The sequence below is a fragment of the Pelobates fuscus genome, chromosome 3 (genome assembly GCF_036172605.1).
Source record: "Pelobates fuscus isolate aPelFus1 chromosome 3, aPelFus1.pri, whole genome shotgun sequence".
In the NCBI taxonomy this organism is placed as follows: domain Eukaryota; kingdom Metazoa; phylum Chordata; class Amphibia; order Anura; family Pelobatidae; genus Pelobates; species Pelobates fuscus.
The window spans coordinates 180,822,825-180,847,293 of record NC_086319.1 but is presented as its reverse complement, the minus strand read 5'-3'; the positions used below and the strand labels follow the sequence as shown (position 1 = coordinate 180,847,293).

At 38.7% G+C, this 24,469-nt stretch overlaps 1 protein-coding gene across 1 annotated transcript in view; it reads right to left on the bottom strand.

The window, feature by feature from the left end:
• The window catches only part of ABTB3 (ankyrin repeat and BTB domain containing 3), a 257,031-nt gene extending 232,980 nt beyond the window's left edge, over positions 1 to 24,051 (bottom strand). The window contains exon 1 of the mRNA XM_063447789.1: positions 22,771 to 24,051. Within this exon, the coding sequence (XP_063303859.1) occupies positions 22,771 to 23,629 (859 nt within the window). The 5' untranslated portion in view covers positions 23,630 to 24,051. The remainder of the gene's footprint in view (positions 1 to 22,770) is intronic.
• Positions 24,052 to 24,469: the final 418 nt, after the last annotated feature.

The following is a 24,469-nucleotide window of genomic DNA, read 5'->3' as shown; positions in this document are numbered from 1 at the left end:
TTACACACTCAATGCACCCCGTACATACACTCAATGCACCCCTTACAGACGCACACACTGCATCCCGTACATACACAGAATCACACCTTGCAGCCCTTACACATACAAACACAGATTCACACAATGCATTCCTTACACACATATCAGGACATCCCCTACACACTCCACCCCCTGTGAACAAACTCATTGGTGGAACATGAAGGTGGACCCTGGGATCCAGACCTTGAGCTGTGTAAAGGACCCCCAAAAAATGGAGCTGCTTCCCGTTCTCACAGAACATTGATTTTTGTGACCACAGTTACAAACAGCCTCCAGAGAGCCTGTTCTACACCAGACCAGTGGAGCCGGACTGCAGCTAGAGCCCATCATCATCCTCATCTGGTTGTAAGTAGGCAATCTAGCATATTATTCGTTGCACTAATCTCTAATTTACCTCACATTAAAGAAACACTATAGTCCCCAGAAGCACTGCAGCTTAGTGTAGTGGTTCTGGTGTCTATAGCCTGTCCCTGCAGGCCTTTTAATGTAGGCACTCCAGCACTGGCGTTAGTTAACATGGCAGAAAAATAATTGGAAAGGGTTAGAGGGGCTACTAATAAGGATAGGGGAGAGGGGTAGGTAGAAAAATAATTGGAAGGGTTTAGGGGGGCTACTAATATGGATGGGAGGAGGGGGTAGGTAGAAAAATTATTGGAAGGGGTTAGGGGAGTACTAATATGAATGGAAGAGGTAGAGTGGGTTCTAATATGCATGGAAGGGGTTAGGGGGGTACTAATATGCATGGAAGGGGTAGGGAGTTAATGTGCGTGGAAGGGGTAGGTGGAGTTCTTTTGTGCATGGAAGGGGTAGGGGTGGTTCTAATATTCATGGGAAGGGTAGGGGTGGTTCTAATCAGGAGGATCCCGGCGCTGTATCCGGGTAAGTGAAACCCCTTCCCTGTGGTGACCCTTTAATGTTGTTATTATTTAATCATTTATATAGCGACTGCAAATTCCGTAGCGCTGTACAATGGGATAAACAACTCCTAGTTTACGGAATAAGAATATACCCGGCGAGTAAAAATGCTATCCCCCCCAGATTTTTTTGGGTTCCTACGCCCATGCAGCAGACTGCTTGTTTTTCTGAGTCTAACAGCATGCAGAGTTACAGCTTCAGGCTTGAATACTGTAAGATTTTTACTATATTTATGGAGGCATGAGGGGCCCAGGGGAGCTAGATGGTGGTGTTAACACTATTGGGTCAGGAATACATCTTTGTGTTCCTGACCCTATAGTGATCCTTTAATAATTTGGCAACAACCTAATTTGTATAGTTCCAGTATTAATAAGAGATTAATCTGCAGCATCTGTATTCTATTTACGTACATGCAACATTGTTTGCACTTTAGTAGGCTGACAATAATGACCTGACATTAATGGAATCCGATCGTGTCAGGAACACAGATATGTATCTTGACACTATGGTGTTAAACTAACTACAGGGTATCCCAAAAAAATATATACACATTTTAACAACCACCCTTAAATTAGGCACTCACATCGCATGGGAAAGGTGTTTTGTTGCGCTGGTCTCTCCGTTGCTGGCTCCGCCTCCATGGCTGAGATCATCAAACGTGACGATCTCAGTCAATCCAATGTTTCCCATAGCAAAGCACTGAGAAGCTATTGTGCATGCACGGCAAAACGCTCCACTGTGCCAATCAGCACCTCCGCAAATCAATGCATTTGTATAGGGAATCTTCAGCACCTTTTTCATCTGTGGGATTTTCTTTCTCAACTGCTTTTCACTGTTGGCCATTTACTTCTGAATTGTAAACTTATAAATGGAGGCCAGTGAACCTGACATATTTGTTTGTCTGTTAAAACAATATTTATTTTGTCTATTACTGTGAAAACTATTGGCAAAATATAACCATATTAAAACAGCAATACTGTGTGCCATTATTTTTCATTTAGCATAATTGAATTTACAGTCTTCAAAATCATTGCGTCAACCTTCTTGTCACTATGGGGTTGCGAAATTACATTTTGCAAAACAGAATTAATATTTTTGTAGCAGCCCTGCACACAGTGACTTGACATTGAAATCATAGATAAGTGTCCAACTAAAATTTAAATGTAATGGCCTTGTGTTATTATGAGTCATTCAGTCAGCACTTTTATCATTAGCAATTCTGATTAGTGGACATAATGATTAAAGTTTTATGCATTCATTGCTGTCAGACCCTAGATAAAGCACTTGCAATTCATTTACCTTTTCTACTTGCTAAATCATATTATAGACACTTCAATATGGATGTTTGTTGCTACAAAATGGTGGACACAGTTGTGGTATGTTCTTGCCTGAAATCCTTTGTAATTTATACATGCAAAGTGATTGTGTGATTAGATGTATACATTTAAAAACAGAAATAAATAAGATCATTTTTTTATCTAGGGCAGCACAAAACCAGGATAAACCACTGTGTGTGCAACCTGTTTAAAAGTAAATCACAACAAGTCATACCCCATAGTTAAGGAACTAACAGCAACCTTTTCTACCCTACAGTACATGAATGGCTGCATTGATTCCAGAATAGTCTAACTCCTTATTTTGTTTTGCATGCATTTCCAGGTATCACTTATACCTGCTCCTAGGAAATGGCTTAGCTATAACACAGATTAACACACCATGTTTTTAGGGGCGTATTAGTGCACACTGTATACTACCTTTTATTTGAGGCTGGTTTATTTGTGTGAGGCTTGACTGTACTTTTAACATTGCTTGAGTGAAAACCTTCTGTTTATATTCAAGTCAGGAACTCAGATGTTCTTCCTGTGTGATATTTTAAATAGCAGCACATGAATCTACCAAGGAACCTCTGACAAGCGTTGACATGTAGTAAGTCAAGCTTGCTTGCATGTCATCTGGGCAACATTGTAGAAGCACATTACTTTACACAGACTTCATAGTTAGAGCTGGGATATACCTTCTTCACAGAAACAATAAACTGGAATTCCCTAAATGAATTAACCCTATGCTATATTAACCCCATGAATTGTCAGTGCAGTAATTCTCGGTAATCATGCGATGCTTGTGTCAGCCAAATGGCTCTCAAACAGGTACTTGAAGAAATATGAAAAATGAACCCAAATAAACTGCCAACTGATCATTTTATGTTCAAGCAGGAATTGTGAATAACAACTGTAAATAAGTAACAAAGCATAATTAAAGGGACACTATAGTCACCAGAACAACTACAGCTTATTGTATTTGTTCTGATGAGTAGAATAATTCCCTTCAGGCTTTTGGCAATAACACTACTTTTTTTCAGGACAAATGCAGTGTTTACATTGCCCATTGGGGCACCTCCACTGGCCACTCCTCAGATGGCTACTAGCGGTGTTTCCTGGGGCAGTGCTGCCCAGCGTGCAGCACTGCCATTTAGTGTCTTCACCCTCTGCTTGGAGACACTGAACCTTTCTCATAGAGATGCATTGATTCAATGCATCTCTATGAGTAGATGATGATTGGCCAGGGCTGTGTTTGGCTTGTGCTGGCTCTGCCCCTGATCTGCCTCCTTGACAAGCTCAGCCAATTCAATGCTCAGCCAATCCACTTCTGATGATATCAGCCAAGGAGGCAGAGCAGGGGCAAAGCCATCAGCAGCAGACTGTAATAAAAGTATGATTTTATATGTTTAGGTGAACCCTAAAGTGTTCCTTTAAGAAGGCTTGCCTATTCAAATTAGTTAATTTAAATATTTGAACTCTACAGCAGTAATGGCTACACTTGGCAATACAAGTGTTTGTGAACTACAATTCCCAGTAGGCTGGCTGAGCATCATGGAAACTGTAGTTGATATATTTTCACAGTGACACATTTCAGTGTGACGCTACATAGTCTCTCCATTCCTTGAGACTGTATTTATGGCTTTGCAAATCAAAGTTGACCCTTGAGAATTCCAGGGTGTAAACACATGGCACACATCTCAAGGTACACATATTCCCATGTCCCAATCATTTGTTCTGTCAGAGTTATTTTAAAAATTATTGCGTGACTGCACACTAACAACAATTACGCTTTGATGGAACAACACTGAAAAACACCAGAAGCAAACCTGGTTTCTTGGTAATTTACAGCTGAAAAAATGTTTCTTTTAAATGTCATTTGCAAATACATCAAAGTTTCCATAGGTTGCTAAAAGTTAAAGTATGTATAGGTGACCTTTTAGAAGTCTGGGGATGTAATTCTTTATTGTACGCATTTTCTTCAGTCCTTTTTAAGCAGATGGGTGAACAAATCCACAGTAATAAACAACAGGTTTAAAGGAAATGTGCCTGTGGTTAACAGCAAAATACAAGAAATTACCTTTTACATATATATATTTTAATATCTTAACATTCAAATTGAAGAAGCATATATTGTAATTATGCCCTATACAGTGCGACCCCAATCGATACATGTATATCGGAGGTTTTAGGTTTGTTAACTGTAATTTGGAATAATATATATATATATATATATATATATATATATACATACATATATATATATATATATATATATATATATATATATATATATATATATATATATATACAGGATGGGCCAAAATTCAGAGTAGGGTTTGAAGAGTCAATAACTTTTTTATTATTGAACCAATTTCAATGATATTACATACAATAAACTCTTAATGCATGGTGATCGGTTTGACTAGATATGATTGATGACATCTTTATGTGAGTAACATTTGTCACCTCGCAAAGTCGGGCTCTTTCTATTGCATTGTTCCTAACATTAATTAGCTCTGGTGCTCAAATTTCCTCTTATGTTTAATTAATTGCAATAAAATTGGTATTTAAAGTGATATAAATATAATTCATAGCAAGTGGTTTATATTTTTTTCCAAGACCAAAATACTACAAAATATTTGACTGGAGGACAGGTGGGTGTTAATTACATCTGTTAAAATAAGAGTTTGTTTGACTAATTGCATCAAAGCATAAGCACCTCATTCCGAGAATTCTGCAAGAACATCTAATAAGAACAACTGCAATATGATCTATCAAGAGAGCAGTCAAATTCTACAGATCATGTGAATAAAAAGATGACCTCTGCATAATTTGGATTATTAATGATAACATTAGCAGAAGACAGTCTGTTACTGTTTCAAAATCTATAACATTTATTTTAGCAGACAAGGCTCACGAACAAAGGCTTTTTTTTTTTTTTTTTTAACAAACAACGAACACAGTGTTAGATTAAAATGTTTGTGTGTGCAATGTTTAAGGTTAATGAAATTAACACAATTGTGTTAGGAATACAAAGCTGAATTCTTAACACTATAGTGTCCCTATACCCCCCACTGTCCTACTCCCCCAATCCGAGGGGTAGGCGTCCAGTGTCGTTCCACAGAATCAAATTTTATATCAAACTGCAGGAAGTGACACTAGTGGCTGTCTGGTAGACAGGAACTCGAGGACGTCTTAATACTGCAATGTAAACATTGTAGTTTCTCTAAAATGTTTTACATTGCATGGCTAAGGGGGACAGAGACACTGCACCCAACCAGATGAAGTGGTATTGATGCCTCTAGTGTCCCTTTAATTAAACTGATAACAATAATACATAGATAAAACACAAAAGGTTGCTGTGGCAATTTTTAAAACAGGTAGCCATTCCTATATGTACATATAGTCTTTAAAACTAAGCTAGTTTATGAAAATATTGTGATCTCACTGATTAAAGTAGAGTTCTTTAACAGTGGAGATGGGCAGACACTCATGTGTGGCTTCCTTATTGCACAGGTGTGGGTCATGGTAAAGGCATAGGTCACAGTGCTTGGGGCAGGATATTTGACACTGTAAATGGGAGTGGGACAACAGCTGTCTGCTTCTACCAAAGCAGAGTAGCCTGTCACTCAGAAGATTGTATTTCATTTGGTTATTTTATGAGGGAGGTGGTCCTTTCGATGATCAAAGGTTCATCAGACAGCAAATAGATAGACAAATGCTGACTTGGGTGTGTGTTTTGTATTTCAGTAAGTGTTTCTGTGTATATGTGCCAGTGTACCTTTGTCAACGTGTCATAATGTGTATGTAATGGTGCCATTATGTGTAGACAGTTAGCACTAATGTGTGTCAGGATGTCTTTGTCAATATGTCAATGTGTTGTATGTAGCATGTGCGTGGTTGTATGTGTGTAGGTACGTGTGACATTATGTGTGACTATGTATGTCAGTGTATGTATGTCCATTTCAGTTTGTTAAGTTTAATTATACTGGACTTTTATTTGTAAAATGTTTTAGTTGTGTGAATATTTTGGTTTTGCAGTATCTGTTTCAAAAAGCAGATACATGTTTTTTATGTTCTACATGGTAAATGTAGCAGCTGATTTGGCTGTACCACTAAAACCCATAGCACCTATGCAAAGTAAATGTCAGTCACTCAAAGGTGTAAAAGGGATGGATAAGCTATTAACAGTCTTGTAAAAAAAAATATTATCAGACCTCCAGGTTAGGCATTATGATATTGTAATATATCTGTACTAGCACACAATGAGATAGGGGATCCAGGTCAGGGTTCCATGCTTACAGTTGTCAGGACTAAAGGGGAAATTACACTTATCAGGATATTTAATATTATGTTTCTTATCCCAATATTGAACAAATATGTGTTAGGAAGGGGTTAAAAAAACATTAACAGGATCTCATTAAAAGTGGTCTGGATGCAGTATCCCTGTTTCCCATAGTTTTGCAACATAACACATTGCGGTTTTAGAGAAACTGCTAAGACAACCACTAAAGTTGCCTCCTTCAGTTTCACTCCATGAAACAGCACTAGATGTCCACACGCTTTGCATGAGGACACCCGGGGTCTTCTAAATCTCTATAAGAAAGCATTGATGTACATGCGCTCCGTCTCTGCTGACGGCAGTCGATAGGGAGCATCGGCTGCAGTCTGCAGAGACGGAGCGCAAACCAATCAGGAAAGGGACTGGATTCAGGTAAGTGTCTGAAAGGTGTTTTTTTTTTTAACCAATTCGTGGACGGGGAAAGGGGGCACTGAGCAAAGGAACACTTTAGTTTAAGAATACATCTTTGTATTGTCAGTCATTGCTATAAACTCTGTCCTTTGCACCTGGCAGTCAGCATAGAGAAAGCAAACCGAGAAAAGGAGAAATGAAACAATGTTTCTTTATCTCCTTCCCATTTGTATTTTTCTCCCTGGCTTTACTTCGTCTGAATTGGACTATGGTGTAATTTGCACAAATATTTCATATACATTTAAGAGAAAATAGAGCATCTCATGAAAAGAAAGTTAACACAAATTAATAGATGATTTCAATGTTTTATTCAATAGAATAATGTCCAGAGAAGAAACAGTTCCTCTTTAAAGCAGAGATATCTGATACCCCATGTTCTATCCCCTGGATAACAGGTCTCCTAGTACACCATGTTCATTATTTGGGTATCTAGGGTCCAACTAGAACTAGAACTCAACAATATCTCAATCAGCTTCTGTTATCCAGATACAACCATCACTGTGTTCGATGCAGGCTAAATATCTGCTACTATAAGGATCAGATTTTAAAGGCGCAGATAGCAATGCTTATTTGCATGAAAAAAAACAAGAGAAAAAACAAATAGCATTTTATGTTTGGAAGAATATAAAACGTCTGTCCCAGTACTAATAAAAGGAAAGGAATGTTAATAAACAGAGAGAGGGGTAGTTTCAATCTGCTTTTTAAAAAAAAAAAATTTAAAACAGGAACTGGGACTTGCGTTCAGTGCCATGCTGGAAGCAGGCCAGGCTTTGGACATAAAACATCAACCAGGTTCCCCTGACAAACTGCTTTAACAATGTTGAAATCCAAGGAGGCGTTTTACTGCAGCCCAGACTTACAACATGAGTGCAGTGTATCTAGTTCTGCAGAGCTCAACATTGCAAAATGCTGGTGATGACAGCTAACAGCTATGTTAACTTGCATTTGTTGATACATTTCCCCAATAGTTATTTATGCATGTTTCCCTGTGTTTTATGCAAAGTAAAGGGGCTGTATTGTTGTGGGTGGGGCTGTTTGAGTTTCATAAGTCAGATCAAACTTCAGGAAAAAAAGCCATTACAGCTCAGTGTAGTGGTTATGGTGCAACAAGTCTTTAGGTCCAGCCCCACTTTTTTTGACTGCTCACTTCTGAGCCTCATTGATAATGTGCAATTTACACTTTTCGAATTATCACTGTCAATCTGGATAGCAATAATAGAATGAGAGTGCTAGGCAAAGGTCTTGGGATAGAGAAATAATATAGTAGATGGAGAAGCAGGCAGAGATGCTGGGGTGGAGAAGTTAGGAAAGCTAGAGGCTGGTTCTAATAATGGAGAAAAAAAGAAAATGGCGGTTAAAAGAGATGCAATAGTTAGTTAAAGATATATGAGATAGGGAGTGAGAAGGAAGACATGTAGGGTTATTCACAAAAATGAGAATTAGCTATGCTTTCCATTCAGCTACTCTGGCCTTAAATTTGAAATTCCCTTTAAATTCTCACGTTAGTAAGTAGCCCTGACAGAAGCTGGATATATATATCAGACAGTAATGGAGGTTGTAGATGCATAGATCAAAGGTAGCGAAGAGAAACAAGAGCTGTGTGAGAGAGAAAGGAGTCAGATTTTCACCAGGACAATTTTTTTTTTTTTTTTATAAATTCAGAATTATAAATCCACACTGCTATATATGCAATATTCTCTAAGCAACATTCTCATACTGCCTACTATACCCAGCCTTCCATAATATACACAACTTTTTATATGAAGCATTCTATAGCATATAGAATATATAGAATATATAGAATATAACACACTTTGCATCCAGCAATATATAGAATATAAAACACTTTGCATACAGCATTACTGAGCTCAAGCTGTCCTGCATATTGCTGTTGGGTACATGCAACACATAACAAATATTTAATATTTCCTGGCTAATCATGGCAGCATATACACATGGGTTAGCTCCTCCCCTACAGCCGATAGTTTGTTAAAACAGTCTATGATGCACAATTTGGTACTCAAGTACTTAACTCAGTTCATTCTTCTATCTATGTTGAATTATTCTGATTATTTGATTGGCTATTCTGTCCCTCCCTTGTAAGCTTGGGTATTCCCCATGTGTATATGCTGCCATGATTAGCCAGGAAAGTGGAAAATGTATTCATACTTACCGTAATTTTATTTTCCTGGCTATTATTCATGGCAGCATATACTTCCCACCCATTAATGTCTCTATTTATGTACTGTAGAGCTTGTAAACTGACTGAGGACCTTAGGGATGGAGCCTCCTTTTAAAACCTTGGTGGTTTTCCTGTCCTATCGGCTGTAGGGGAGGAGCTAACCCATGTGTATATGCTGCCATGAATAATAGCCAGGAAAAGAAAATTACGGTAAGTATGAATCAATTTTCCACTATATGGGGGATATTTAACGAGCCAAAAGCAATGAACCATGAAAGTTAGACCCGGAGATCACTCCATATTCACCTTGGCTTTGTTTTAAAGATAGTTTCCGTGGCTTTTGTTAACCCTTGAAGTACTACAAGGAGGTATGTACATTGCAAATATTAAAATGTCATGTATCTGCATATAAAATGCAATTTCATGGGCCTGAAATGAAAAAAAACTGCTCTTCAATTTAAATTATGACCTTATATTTCCAAGTAAGTTATTTCATAACAGTCTGAGAATGTCAGTTTAAAATTCTTGTACCAGTGATCTTCATATTTACATTTGCTTGGTTTGGTGTTAATGTACTTGACAAAGGATAATGTATATGGTAAACACATTTTAAATACTTTCACAGATTCCCTAGCTCATTACATACGCTATTGATTATACATCAGTGTCCAAAGTCATAAACGTTAATATTGCATGAAATGCCCTATTATTACAGAGCTCTTAAAAACATTAATGGCAACATGCAAACTCTTCATTAAACTCTAGACTTATGCACAGACAGAAAATGCAGTCAGTCCGAATAGTTGCATCAGAAAATAAAAATGATTCGGCAAAACCAAACTATGTCTATGTTTTGGTTTGCTTCATCCAAATTTAGCTTGCATATTTTTGGTGGAAATTAAATTTGGACAACCACTTTAATTTGTAACCTCTCACACATTGCCAAAGATGGAGTGTTTAAAAATGGAAGCAGCTTCCGCCCTTCCCCCAATCCCATGAGTGTAAAATGATTTAATACAAGCCTATAGAGGTCAATATGACTTCATATTAGTATAAGAGAGTTTTAAAACCTCCCTTATTCCACCACCTGACATGCTGCAGGCATGTCTACTAAGCAGCAGCTGTCACTGCTCACTGTCATCAAAACGAGCTATTGTGCAGTTGTAATACAATAAAGGAATACAAAAAATAAATAAAGCAGGGGGGCATAGTGCCCCCCCCTCCACCCCACTGTGGTCCCATGATGGAGCTCTGAATACATTGTAAAGCAGGAGGACATAGTGGTCCACCTTTGGTCAACAGGTGGGGCTATTAAATAAAACGCATGGGGGAGACCTAGTGATGTCCCCATCAGATTTCTTCTTTCTTCTTAAATTATTTTTTCTTCAGCCACAAAAAGGTAAAATGAAAACCCATTAAAGACCCATCATAATTATTAATATTAAAAAGGCCTGACTTGCCCTCCCCATCCCCCCAAAAAACAACAACAACTAAAAAAAAAACCAAGGATCACTGGACAAATTGGCCCATTGACGCTTCCCCATGCTATGCAATTTCAGTCAGAGAGCACTACTTGGTTTGCTTGTAAAACCACAAGCCAACCAATAAGCGCAGCTTAGCCATATTGTGTGATTAAATTTCCACTTATTTTCATCCAGATATAATACTTTATATAGTCGCATGATTCTCTTGGTTGGTTAAGTATTGAGTCTGATGAATCTTATATAGCATGTACATGCATATTAGATCATCTATAAAATATATTCCACAGTGTTTTACATTGGGAGATAAACATATATAATTAGTATTTTGCTTCCAGGATAAATTACTTTGAATTGCAATTTGACTGTGCTTTAAAGGTCAGAAATCCTCATTAAAATCCGATTTTGAATCAATGTGAGGGAAAGTTGTTTAAATAAATACATTTCTTGGTTGGTTGAAGCCTACTGCTTGAAGTTTGTACTATTTATTAATGAAAGTTTGGGCAAACATATCCTTTGGTACCTGGTCAACACATTGCACTTGATCTTGCCTGTGCTCATGGTACCTCCAGTCTTATTTTATTTGTGTATAACATGCAATAATGGTGTTTTTATAAAGCAAAATTACATAGTAATACCTTAACAGCAGACCACTACTTACAAGGAGACAGCAATACCCTTTTTGCTGCACACAATCGTCAGAAAGCTCATTTGACACACCGAGATGGTTTGTTAAGAATCTAAATTGCCTTCGTTTTGCATTAATAAGGATTTTAGTAGACTTTTTTTGCATAACTTAATCATAACAAAAATGACTCCAAGTTACTGTGTCAGAAGGAAGCATGAGGTTGAGGTGTATTTTTCATTGTACCATTAATAAAACTTAACAAGGTTGTTTTGACTGCAGTCATTTGCATCTTTTACCCCATACATTTAATCCCATAACAAGTATTTAAAACATGTATTCTGTCACTCTCCTCTTTTGAAAGACTTCTTTTCACTTAGCCATTACACGATAGTGTTCTTATCATTATGTAGACCTCATGCATAAGAAAAAGATAGATTATCATCCAGAAAATCATCTATCATCTGCATTTTTCGACTTGGTGTATGACTTTTAAACATGCCTTTTTTGGACACGGTATTGCTTTATTGACTTATGAGTTCTGGTCTGGTTTTTACCAACTCTACTAGGCAATATCATCTCTATAGAAATGCATATTTATTGCTGTGTTTATGCAAATTTAGATTTTAATTGCTGTACACAGAGAAAATCAGTAAATACACACGGTTTACATGTTAAGATGTTATTACTGTACATTTATTATTACTGGTATTATTATTACTGGTATTATTATTACTGGTATTTATATAGCGCCAGCATATTCCGTAGCGCTTTACAATATTATCAAAGGGGGAGATTTAACAATAAATGAGACAATTACAAAAGCTTACAGGAACAATAGGTTGAAGAGGGCCCTGCTCAAACAAGCTTACAGTCTATATGAGGTGGGTAGTAAAACCCAACAGGACAGGAGGTAGCTATCAAACAAGGTGGGAGTGGAGCAGAGCTAGAGGAGAGAGTAAAGTGCTGCCCTTTAAGAGAGAGCAAGGGACAGGGATGTGAGGTGGAGGTTACACTGGGAGACCATAAGCTTTCCTAGAGAGATGGTGTTTTCAAATAATTATGCTTAGAGGCATATCTGGGCCTATTTCCTTACTACTAGGAAATGCCTGGAAGCTTATACAGGGGCACAAGTCATCTGCAAGGCTGGATTAACATGGGGTGGGTGGAGCTCCAGGACAAGGCCCATCCTTCAATAATTGGCCCACACTACTGGCTGATCTGTCAATCTTGCAGCTGGCTCCTCCCTCTCTTACTGATAGAGCTTTATTTGAGATGCAGACTAGGACTAGCCTTGTGTTGTCAACAAGGGACGTTTTTTGCAGTCTGCAGCCAATCAGAACGCTTGCTGGAATGAGGCTGGTATGGGCATGCTGCTGGAGACTGCAAAGAGGAGAGATCCAGCTACTACATGGTAAGTTAGAAAAATAACTAGTACACATTTACACACTAACTACGTGTCCCCTCCATTTAAGGCTCTCCTGCTATGACCTACAGCTGTCAGTCTGAATCTTGCTGTGCCTGAATCTGAGTTTGATGAGAGTTTCAAACCAAAGGAGCTGAATTGGTTGACAAGTTGAGACAAGCTCATCAATTGCCTTTGTGGAGTACAACTCCAAATTCAGGCAGTGGAGGGTAATATAAAAAAATATAATAGGATGGAAGTGTGGTCAGCCGATATGTGCAGGATGGTTTCAGTGAATTACAGATTGTGGAATTCCCCTATTACCCCAAGTAATGTGCAGTAAGTTCTGGGATGTTACAGAGCCCTTAGTAATGTGCAGTAATTTACAGAACCTCAGTAATTTGCCGTTTGTACTGGGGTATTACAGAGCCCCCAGTAATGTGCAGTGTGCACTAGGATATTTCAGACCCCCAGTAAAGTGCAGTGTGTATGCAGTGCTGTCTTTAATATTGATTGGACCCTGTTGTGCAACTACAATAATGCTTTGACAACTGGGGCTCTACCATTTTCCCATGCTTGCATGGTAATATGTATTATTGAGCCGTGTTTGTGTGTTTGAATGTAAGCATATTTTTGCATGGATTATGTTTGTGTAAATAGGGTGTGTTTGTATGTGGTGTTGGTGTTTTAATTCAAGCATGCATTTATGTGTAGTGTTGTTTTTTGAATGTAGTGGTGAGTTTATATATACTTTTGGTGTTTAATACATAGGTGTGTTTGTATGTAGTTTTGACGTTTCGCTGCAGGAGTGTGTTTGTATGTAATGTTGAAGTTTGTATGGAGTGTTGGTGTTGAATGCTGAGATATATGCACATATAAAAAAAATACACGGATACACACACACTGTGAAGCACATACACACAGATACACATCCACACGCATGAAACACATGCAGATACAGACACATTGACTGACACAGATACGGACACACTGATACACATACAGACAAACAGATGCACAACCTGACACACATGCAGATGCTCAGATGCACAGATACACATTGACACACAACAGATACTGACAGTTAATGTATTTATAAGTGTGTCAGTATGTCTGTCAGTATATGTGCCTGCGTGTGTGTTTCAGTATGTCTGTCAGTATATGTGCCTGTATGTGTCAGTATGACTGTCAGTATATGTACCTACGTGTGTGTGTCTGTCAGTGTATGTATTTATATGTGTGTCGGCATGTCTGACACATACACATGCAGGCACAAATACTGACACACACAGAGACACATACACTGACAGACATACTGACAAACACAGGCACATATCCTGACAGACATACTGGCACACACACAGACGCATACACTGACAGATATACTGGTACATACAGGCACATATACTGACAGACATACTATCACATACACTGACAGACATACGGACACACACAGGCACATATACTGACAGGCATACTGACAAACACAGATACATACACTGATAGACATATTGACACACACACACAGGCAGACATACTGACACACACAGATACGTACACTAACAGACATACTGACACACACACACAGACATACTGACATACACACACACATAGACATACTGACACATACACTGACAGACATACTGACACACACAGACATACTGACACACACACTGACTGACACACACACACACAGACATACTGACACACACATGTACAATTTACATTTTTTAAACCCACCCTCCAGTTTCCTACCTTTTTCTGGAGGGTGGCTTCCCTGGGGTCCAGTGTGGTGCCTGAGGCTGATGGGAGTGAGGAACCCCCGTCCTCACTGCCTGCTCCTCCCGGGCGGCTTCTATCTCTCTGTGGGAGGAAGTGACTCGCGGCTGTCACTTCCTCACAGCCAGCTGCCGAAAAGCATGGGGCCCAGTCGTGCTGTTAAAGGGCCACAGCAAAAACAAGCCCACCGGGTGTCCCTAAGGGCATGGGCCACCTGGTGGGTCTCCTTTGTGTGCGATCCCCGGCTCCACGGGCAGGCCCATAGGAGTGGAGGGGGAATAAATAGATCAGGGCAGCGGGGCCCACAGGGCAGCTGCTTTGGGCCCCCAGGAGTAACTGGGCCCGGGCATCTGCCCTGTTTGCCCCGCGTTAAAGACGGCCCTGTGTGTACAGGGATATTTCACTGTCCTCTTTAATGTGTAGGAGGTACTGGGAGATTACAGAGCATCACTTGACACTCTCAGCCTACCACCAGCGTCAATGGAAAAGCTTCCTCGTTGAAGCTAGGGCCGAAGGAGGAGGCAAAGGGGCCAGGGGAGTGGGTATTTTTAGAGCACTTTAGGGTTAAACAATTCCTAAGCAGTTTAACCGTTTAAGATAAGATGACAACCAGGAACACCACAACATAACATCAGTTCTATATTTATGTATAACTGTGCACTTCTACATTGCTGCTTTAAATGAATGTCATTTGTAAAGATTTTGCAAAAAAAAAAAAAAAAACACCAAATCCACTGAGAAATGAGCAGTAGCTGAACTGAAAAAGGAGGCCTGGGAACAATATTGTCTTGCCAGATCTAAGCTATTACAAATCCATAGGGAAAGAATAAGAATATGAGAATGGAAAATCTATGTCAAGGGAGAACTTTGGAGCCAAATCACGACTTCCACTTGAAAAGAGAAGTAAAGTGTTCCTAATATACATTGTAAGCAATTAAAGCAAACAGATCTCATCAGTTGCAGAAATCAGTGGAGCAGTAACAATACTGGAGATAGGAATGAATCAATAAAACCCAAGAAAACCTTTAACCCCTTAAGGACCAAACTTCTGGAATAAAAGGAAATCATTACATGTCACACATGTCATGTGTCCTTAAGGGGTTAAAAGGGTGATACATTTTCACCTCTAATTACTTCTCAAAGAAAAACAATTTTACTTCTGCCTATGAGCTTTAATTTCTGTTGGCTGGGACAATATCAAAGTGCTTTTGTCAAAATATATGTAAGGGACCACAAACACACAGACCCTTAACTACAACAAAGACTACTACAACCCATATTACCGGACCTTAGAGTGGCCAGGCTTAACGTAATGGTCAGAGAGATTGAAGAAAATAGAGTAAATGTACACCAGCCAAACTTCGGGGATACAGTGAAGAAGATAAATGGTAATCAATTCAAGGTCAGAAACAGGAAATCAAAAAAATATCACAAATGCACTATTGGGCTGAACAAGAACTGTAACAAGGGGATTGGGACAGGAAAGGATGGTATTTAAATAATAATGGCTGTATAAGATTGGGCGACATTATAGTGGAGCGCCAGGACACCTGAGACCAGCAATTCACAGAGTTTGTATAATTCGTGACTTCATTCACATGTACCCAAGAGGCGCCCTGTGTCAATACAATTTGGACGTAAGCGCAAAATGTCTATACCGAGATGCACACGAGCAAAAGCTGGCGTATGAATTATTGCCGGAGTGGCGAGGAACATTCGTGGAAGCAGTAAGACAACTTTCAACAGACAACGGAAAGTTGCAGGTGACTCCTTGTAATTATACGCATCTGAAAATATTGGTAAATGGGGTTTTGGAAAGCTGCTTGTTGCAGAGGTGCAAAAGCAAACTGTTTTTCACAAAAGAAAATTCTAATATGTGGTTGGGGAAAGCCTCACAGATTATATATGCTGCTTCCAATTTCATGGTGTAAACAGTACTACAAACCTAAGCATTTGCTAGTACCAACACATCCCTAACTGTTAATTTTAGGAATTTTGTTCAGTATGTGGATTTAAATGTTTTCATTGTAGCTGATATCCTAAAAATGTCATGGCTCGCCTCGGCCTTGGGGTTTGGCAGCTACCATAACATAAACAGTTTCGCATTTAAAGCATCCATCAGCATAAAAGACCACAGCGAACTCTCTCATATAAATTAACACTGAAAAGTACTCCTTTCAATTGTTGTTCCTTCTAACCTAATTTATGTCGACCTTTTAGTGCTGTTAGAGCATCGAGAGCATACATCAACTATTTCTTTTGAAATATGAAATATGTATTTACTGATCACAATATTACTCAATTCGTATATATTCTGGGTTCTATTCATTTATGTGTCATGGGTTAACAAAAAATCAAAGATCACCACCACAGAATTAAATAAACAATGCAACACTGAATTACACTTGCAACCAGAAAGCTTTACTATGGAATATGAACTTTAGTAATAGTTATAGTTTCCATGCATAACATAGCTATAATCAAATATCTAACCAATATAACCCAAGAAAAAGAAAAAAACAAAACAAGATTGAATGACACATAATAGATCAAATCCATAAAGTAACAGCCAGGCACTGAAACAGTCAAAAGAGGGAAAACACTGCATTTGCTTTACCAGCTAACTTTATTAAATACATTTCTCCATGATACATTTAAAAGAGACCAATAAAGAGTTAACCATAAACTAAATACAGTTCATATAAATATGTTGGGTTTTTAAAAAATATTTTTATTAGTTTTGTTCTCTGAATTATCTGTAGATGTAGTGAACGACAAGGTAGCCAATATTTTCTTAGTATTGTCTAAAGGTTTTAAATTAGTGACCCGTTCTGTCTTTGCCTTCAGTTGAAATGAACTAGTGATGAATTGCAGGTCCCAGAGCATGTGTGGGATTAGAGGTGTGCTAAAATGTTTATGTTTCCAATGAATATTGCCTGGGGGTCTGCATTCTTTTTTAAAAATGTTTAGCACATCTTGATGATTACAATGTGTGCATAGACACTGAACAGGTTTATATGAGCTCTGCTGCTCATTCCAAAATTTCCCTTATAGGCTTTGGGGAAATGAGGTGATATATCTAATGTTTCATTCATCGCAGATGATAGAATTCAGGGCCAAGCTGTTGACATGCATGACCCATGTTCTGATGACGTTCCTTCCTCCCTTTTGCGATTTAACTGCCAATCAGTCTTTTCTTAGAGGCAAATAGTGCTTGGCCAAGTTTCAGACATGCAAAGATGAGTTTAACTTACATGAACATATCCCACATGGGCGCCGCCAAAATACTGAGACAAAGTAGTCCTTGCTTTGTCTCAGTATATCTTTTGACTTGGTTGGAATTTCAGTGAAATTCCAACACAATGTTAGTATTTCAAAAGATTTTATCTTAATGAGATACTCACTTTGAGGGGCCGAGGGTGAAAGTACAGCTTTGATTAACTTAAAATAGGCACATGTTATACAGCCCTGCACAGCTAATATAAAATAAATTGTGTTCTTTCTTTGTTGTTTGCTAAGGCAGTGTAGTAACTAGCATTAATATCACAGACATTCAACCTTTATTTATTAGTAAATATACATGTTGATCACATTAGCTCTTTTTTAAATATGAATCTATCAAAGCTAATATTTTTTAAACTGAAACTAGTTATTCACTAAATCATTTTGGAATTTCCAAATAATTTGTGGCTCAACTAATTAAGTAAAGTCAAAATGTTAAAACACGTGGGGGACACAACACCTACAGAAGTATTAGTCCTAATATGAATCACTGTGTCCACAAGCCCTTCTCTAGAGAACACATATGAGGCGTAGAACCACCGTAGCATGTGGTTGTTTTAAAAAAAAAAAATCAGTATATTTCACATTTGATGGGGAATAATTTCATTTAATATTTTTACAGCTGTCTCTCTATTGGCTAATTGTCAGTCTAAAAACCACCACTGGTATAATTTCCTTTAACTCTTGTACATTGGTTGACCTCTATACTCAGATACAAAAAATGTGCTCTCCTAGGCAAATTCATTGCTTCTTGGATATCTAGCCCTAATCTAATTAGAGATAATCTGTTACAAAAATGTCTTTCTATATTGTTTCACATTGTGGTCATCTAGCCCAGTGTGTATCAGATATACTCGCTTTATTTAATCAGTTTATTGATCTGCAATATCTGAGTGCAGAGAGCTATTTTGTTTTTACAAGAAAGACGGTTTTGATTCTATCTCATGAGATAACTATACAAATGAGTCACCTGAATATACTCATACTCATTCTATTCATACTATTCACTCTGTATATAACTTTAGCCGGATACAGTTTTAGCCATACAAGCAATGTTTGTTGATTCCCCATTTATTTTTTAAGTATCTTTCAAATCTTTTAAACAAAGTAGTACCCATATTCAGATGCTCCCACCAGCCAATTGACTTTCAGCTGAATATGGCAGTATCCCAGTTTCTATGGTAACTCAGGTCTGACCATGTTTAACGGATATGCTAGCCATTTTCTCAAGGTGTTAATAACAGGTTGCTTTTTTTTTTTTATCTGAGTTAGGACACCATGGATCACCAATTATTTTGGACTCCCAGAATTCGCTACTCAGTACTGGTAAAAAAATAAATAAATGTACTGTTGGCTGGAAGGGAATCTTGGGAAAATTGTTCAGCAATACCTGAAGGCCAGGTATTACAGGGTCGTGACTTACAGGGTCTGCTCGGATGAACAAAGTCTTGAATTAAACTTTTAAAGAGAAAGCATCAAAATAATTTACAATGAATTAGAAACTATAGCATCTGCTGCAGTATTTTACCATCTGTGATGGTGTTTCCCTGCATGTGATAAGCTTGCTTATGCCTACAGTGGCAAAGTTATGATTCCAGTGGCATTTGTACACAGAGTGTGTACAAAAATCAGGACGCATGCTGAAGGCTGAAATACCACTTTGAAGGAAATATTGATGCATCAAAGAGTTTAGAAAATGTCAGCATGGAAATGATATTGAAGATCCCACAATATTATCAACTGAAAATTTGGAGAATGAAACATCCTGGTGAGCCAATATGTTGACTGCACAGAATACACTTTTTTTTAACCTTTCCACAAAATTGAGTATTTGGTATGATTTATGGACTAAATAATACAGTATATTCATACTGGTTAGTTTATTAGCTTAGTTAGAGCCTGGTATTGTTTGAAATCTATGCATGGGATAGGCATAAGGCTATCCTAACTATAAGATAAGGCCAGGGACTAATGAAAGTATTTAGAAAATTGGGCAGACTAGATGGGCCGAATGGTTCTTATCTGCCGTCACATTCTATGACAATGAGAATCATCTGAAATCATTGAAATGTGCCCTATGCACTTCCAATAAATGAAAGTTAAAGTAAATTTAGGATCACGCTTTTTAACTCAATTTGTGTGTAATACAACCCGAATTCTCACACATGGGCAGTGGGTATCACTGTCTTTAATCTCTCTGTGTCATATTTCTGATTTTTATAATGGATGAACACATTCTGTTCTCTGAAAGTGATTTTGTTTGAAAATGCTTTACTTATCTAAAGTATGAATAAATGAGTGTAGGAAATAGGAGTGGCTCTGAGTGACATCAGATTTTCTTTAGGAAATTAAGCAAGGTTTGCTTGGGAGAAGGTGTGGTAAGCCTTGGCCCATACTGTTTTTTTAGGCTACAAGTCTCTACTAAGGGTAATTGCGATCCAAAGACATTTGGTGGGTTTTGGATGGAGATCCCTTGCTTGCACAATACCAATATGTGTCAAACAATCTGTAGCACAGGAATATCAAGCTGCTTTGGCATTCCTAAATACTTTGGGCAGGAGGGGCTGGATGCACATCATGGGAGTTGTATTATTAGTTCCATGGCCATTGAACAAACCAAAGATAAGCTAACATGGTCATGATTTCATGGCATGAGATCTTTAGAGTTCCTCCTCACATGCCATGCGGTTGGATTTTGGTCATGGGAGCTGTGGTTAACGTACAGCTGGCAGGTTACAAGTGGATTAACCCTGCTTTAGCAATATAAATGCCATCTGGTTATTTACAGATGAGTTATGAAATTAGCTTTTCACCCGCCATTAGCACAAGGAATGTGAAGGCTCAGCCATGTATATCTTTACTGTGTTATAAAAAGGCATAGTATGTCATCAGGGAGCATACTATGTTTTACATGATACATAGTAGGCTCCCTGATGACATGTTTCTTATTAGGTTCTCTCCTGTCTTCTGGTCTCTGCTATTGTGCTGCATGAATCTTGGTGACAAATATTATATATTGTGTGCAGTCACAAATTGTAAATCGATGTGCACTGTCTTTCCTATAAGATTTAAGAACCTGCTTAGTAGTGAGGGATTAGGGGACTGATGGAACAGAAGATCTTATATCTATGTGCATAGATCAGAATGATATAAATACATATATTTGTGTGTGCATACATGTGTTAAATGCATTGCTGTGTGTGCACCTATGTACATATAAATATTTGTATAAAAAGAGAGATGGAGAGACGTACGTACGTACGTACATACGTACGTACGTACGTGTATGTGTATATATATATCTATATCTGCAATGTTTACGTATGTGGTAATAGACTTATCTATATTAGATATGTATATGTTTTTGTGTGTGAGATTAGGTGGATAAAGCTATATATAAAAGATCTATACATATGAGTGTGTGTGTGTGTGTGTGTGTGAGAATACACATGAAAATATGGGTGTGTGTAGATACGATGTGGCTAGCATATAAACACAGGTTACGAGACATACATTATTGTGTAAGTTGCAGAGCGAGTCACTCTTCCATATGCTGCGTGCTGCGGCGATAGCAGAGAAATTGATGCAACATGTATCCATTGTGCCAGTATGCGTAAACAAGCAGGCTATGAAACCATTAACATCTTAACATGAATGAACTGAATAGAACAAGCAGAGAAACACAGCAACCACACAGACCACCAGCCAAACCATATCCACAAGCAAATATCCCAAACCAGAAAAAAACCACCATATGTTTTCCCATCGAGTAGCAGGTCTTGTTTCTTATTACTATTTGATTTTCATTTGTTTCAGGGTCCAGTTAATGAGAAAGAGCCCGAATACTATGAGAGGCTTACAAGTAGCGAATTAAAAAAAATACTAGTATAGTTTTCCGTTGTGATCTCCTTAACCCCTTGAGTGCCACAAAGATATTGTGCAACCTTTTTGGTTTTCGAAGGGTTAACACCCATACACAGACATACTCAGAGTCCCCATCAGGGTGTTCCTTTACACAGGTACCCTTTCACTGTGAGACAGGATACACCTACTGCAATAAGGATACCAGTGAATACCATAAATATTTATACATGCTGCTGTGCTACAGGCTGGCATATGTTAATACTCTGTATACATTACTACCCTGGGAGCCATACTGAAATTGTTCCATTTAATTCACATTCCTATGTCTGTATTAATGCAATCAAGGTCAGCATTATGGCATACAAATATGTCTCTTAACCCCTTAAGTACCAATGGCATGCCAGGCAGGTCAAGATACACATACATTTCCTAGCCATTGATCACAATGTCTTCTGTGTGTTTTTCTTGTTAGCTATATGTAGGTGTATTGTGCATAGGCACCAAGCTCATCATAGTGTATAATGACTAATATCATCCTATTCATTCCCTCCTACCATCAGCACCACATAGTTGCTGACATTACTTCTACAAATGTACAATGTACCACTTGGCACCATGGAGATCCTGCAGTCAGCTGTGAAACAATATTATGCAACCACAGATAAAGTTACTGACAGAGTTAAAATGATGCACAGACATCATACAGCATAGGCCAGCAGCCATTATCAAACAGTGTTATCCATTAATTAGAATTTCAGAATTTTCACATTTTAGGGAACATTATCCTAATTGGAAATATTTGTTTTCAGTTCAGCTACTTTGGCCTAAAATTTGAAAATCACTCTGAATTCCCAATAATTCACGTTTAGTGAATAACCTTCAATATGAATGACAAATTATCTTTTTTAACCCATTAAGTGCCAGACATGGGAGGAGACTGGGAAGGGTGCATTACAAAGGAATCTTTTGCTCACCCAGTCTGTAACGTAACCCTGTGGACCAGAGAGGAAAGAACTTCTGATGCTTAAGGGGTTAAACTCAATATTGTTATACGAAAACATTTTCCCAAAAAAGCATTTCTGGACCATTGTGAAGTTGAAAGAGTTAAGCTCTTTCCATTACTCACCACTAGCATTTTTACCGCATATAAGGTGCTGGTAAGGCTGTAGTAATCCCCACAGCTCAGAATCATTGCTGATTGCTTGTTCGAAGGACTCAGCTGTAAAGTTTGGGGCCTCGTTTTCTTTCTCGGGGCGAGGCATTGCCAAGACCCTCTTGTAAATCTCCTTGAACAATGTCTCCATGCAGGCTGTCAGGTAGATGGCGGAGTGCTCATGGATCCTCAGGGCCACCCTGCTGTCCACCATCCATCTATAGAACTTTCCTACAGAAAATATCAGCCCACAGCGTATAGATTTGCCTCGGCTGAGCCTATCCCCGGTGCTCATGTTGTATAGAGACAGCGCACTGAGGGCCGAAGCAGTACAACCGGAAGCAAGGGACCATGCTAGCACAATCTCCATGGCACTTTGGATCTCATACTTGGTGCATTTGGCAAAGCGTAGGCTAAGTCTTTGAGCTTCTTTGGCAATCCTAACCAAAGCCCTACTGACAAGGCTAGAGAGCTTAGAGAGGACATCTTTGCTGGGACCAGCCACCATTTGCTCTTTCTTCAAAAGAGCTTCCACCTCTTCAAGGCTCCAGGGGACTTCCTCAAGGTCAGGCAGCCTGGAGCACTGTCCCGAGCAGTCCAGGACCTCTGAGTCTTCAGCCAGGACAGTGTTGACCGTGTCAAAGCTGTTGTGTCTACTGTGCATGGAGTCAGTTAGATACCAACAGTTTCCTCCATGAGGATAAGCTACCTGATGAGAATCAGAACAGAGGGACAAGTTGGATGACCTGATAGAGTCGGCAGCTCCACCATAACCAGAATCCAGGGTCAAATCTTCCAGTGTCCTAACAGCTGTCTTACCTCTTCTTGCCATAACTGCACTTCATACTGCACCACTAATACTAAACAGAAAAGGAGCACCGCTGCAGTTAATTTTGTGTTCTCATAAGGTGATGGCTTCTGTGGATCACTCCTTAATGGCACAGCATAACCAGGATCCTTTTTCTTGCAAGGAATGCAAAAGAGAGAGAAAGTCCGGTCTTAATCTTCAGGTTTCTTTTTTGTCACAGCAGGAAAATGCCTGTTACCCAGCACAGAGCTCTACACTGCATTAAATGTCTTCTATACAGCACAAAGCCCTGAACTGCATTAAACGCTGTTCACCTAGGACAGAGCCCTACTGCATTAAATCCGTTCTATCAGCCCTGAGCCCCGCACTGCATTAAATGCCTCGTACCTAGCACAGAGCCCTACACTGCATTAAAACAAGAAAAGCAAGCTCCAGAACTGACTGAAGTGAATTGGGCATGGCTATGCAAATCAGAGAGGGGAGTGACCAATGAAAATGCTGCATGGTAACAGTATAAGCATCACAAGGAAGAGGGCAGAGACAAGATTTGGAATTTCAGTCTTGTAGTAAGATAGACGTTTGGGTGAGGAATTGTCAGCAGATGAGAGATGAGATTGGATTCTTTTCATGCTCCATAGTCTGCTCTTGTCTCTGGATAAACCAGGGATCTTATAAAACAAAGGAAACTAATAAGAATGCAATATTGAAACACTGCACTAAGGCAAATATCACCAGCCCAGGGGAGGGCTGTGAAACACAGTCTTTTTTGACAGCATGTCAGCGGATATGTTGACCTGCGTCAGTGCCCTCTTGCAAATGTCTCAGTTCTTAGAATCTAGAAAAATACCAGTATGCTTTGGATGC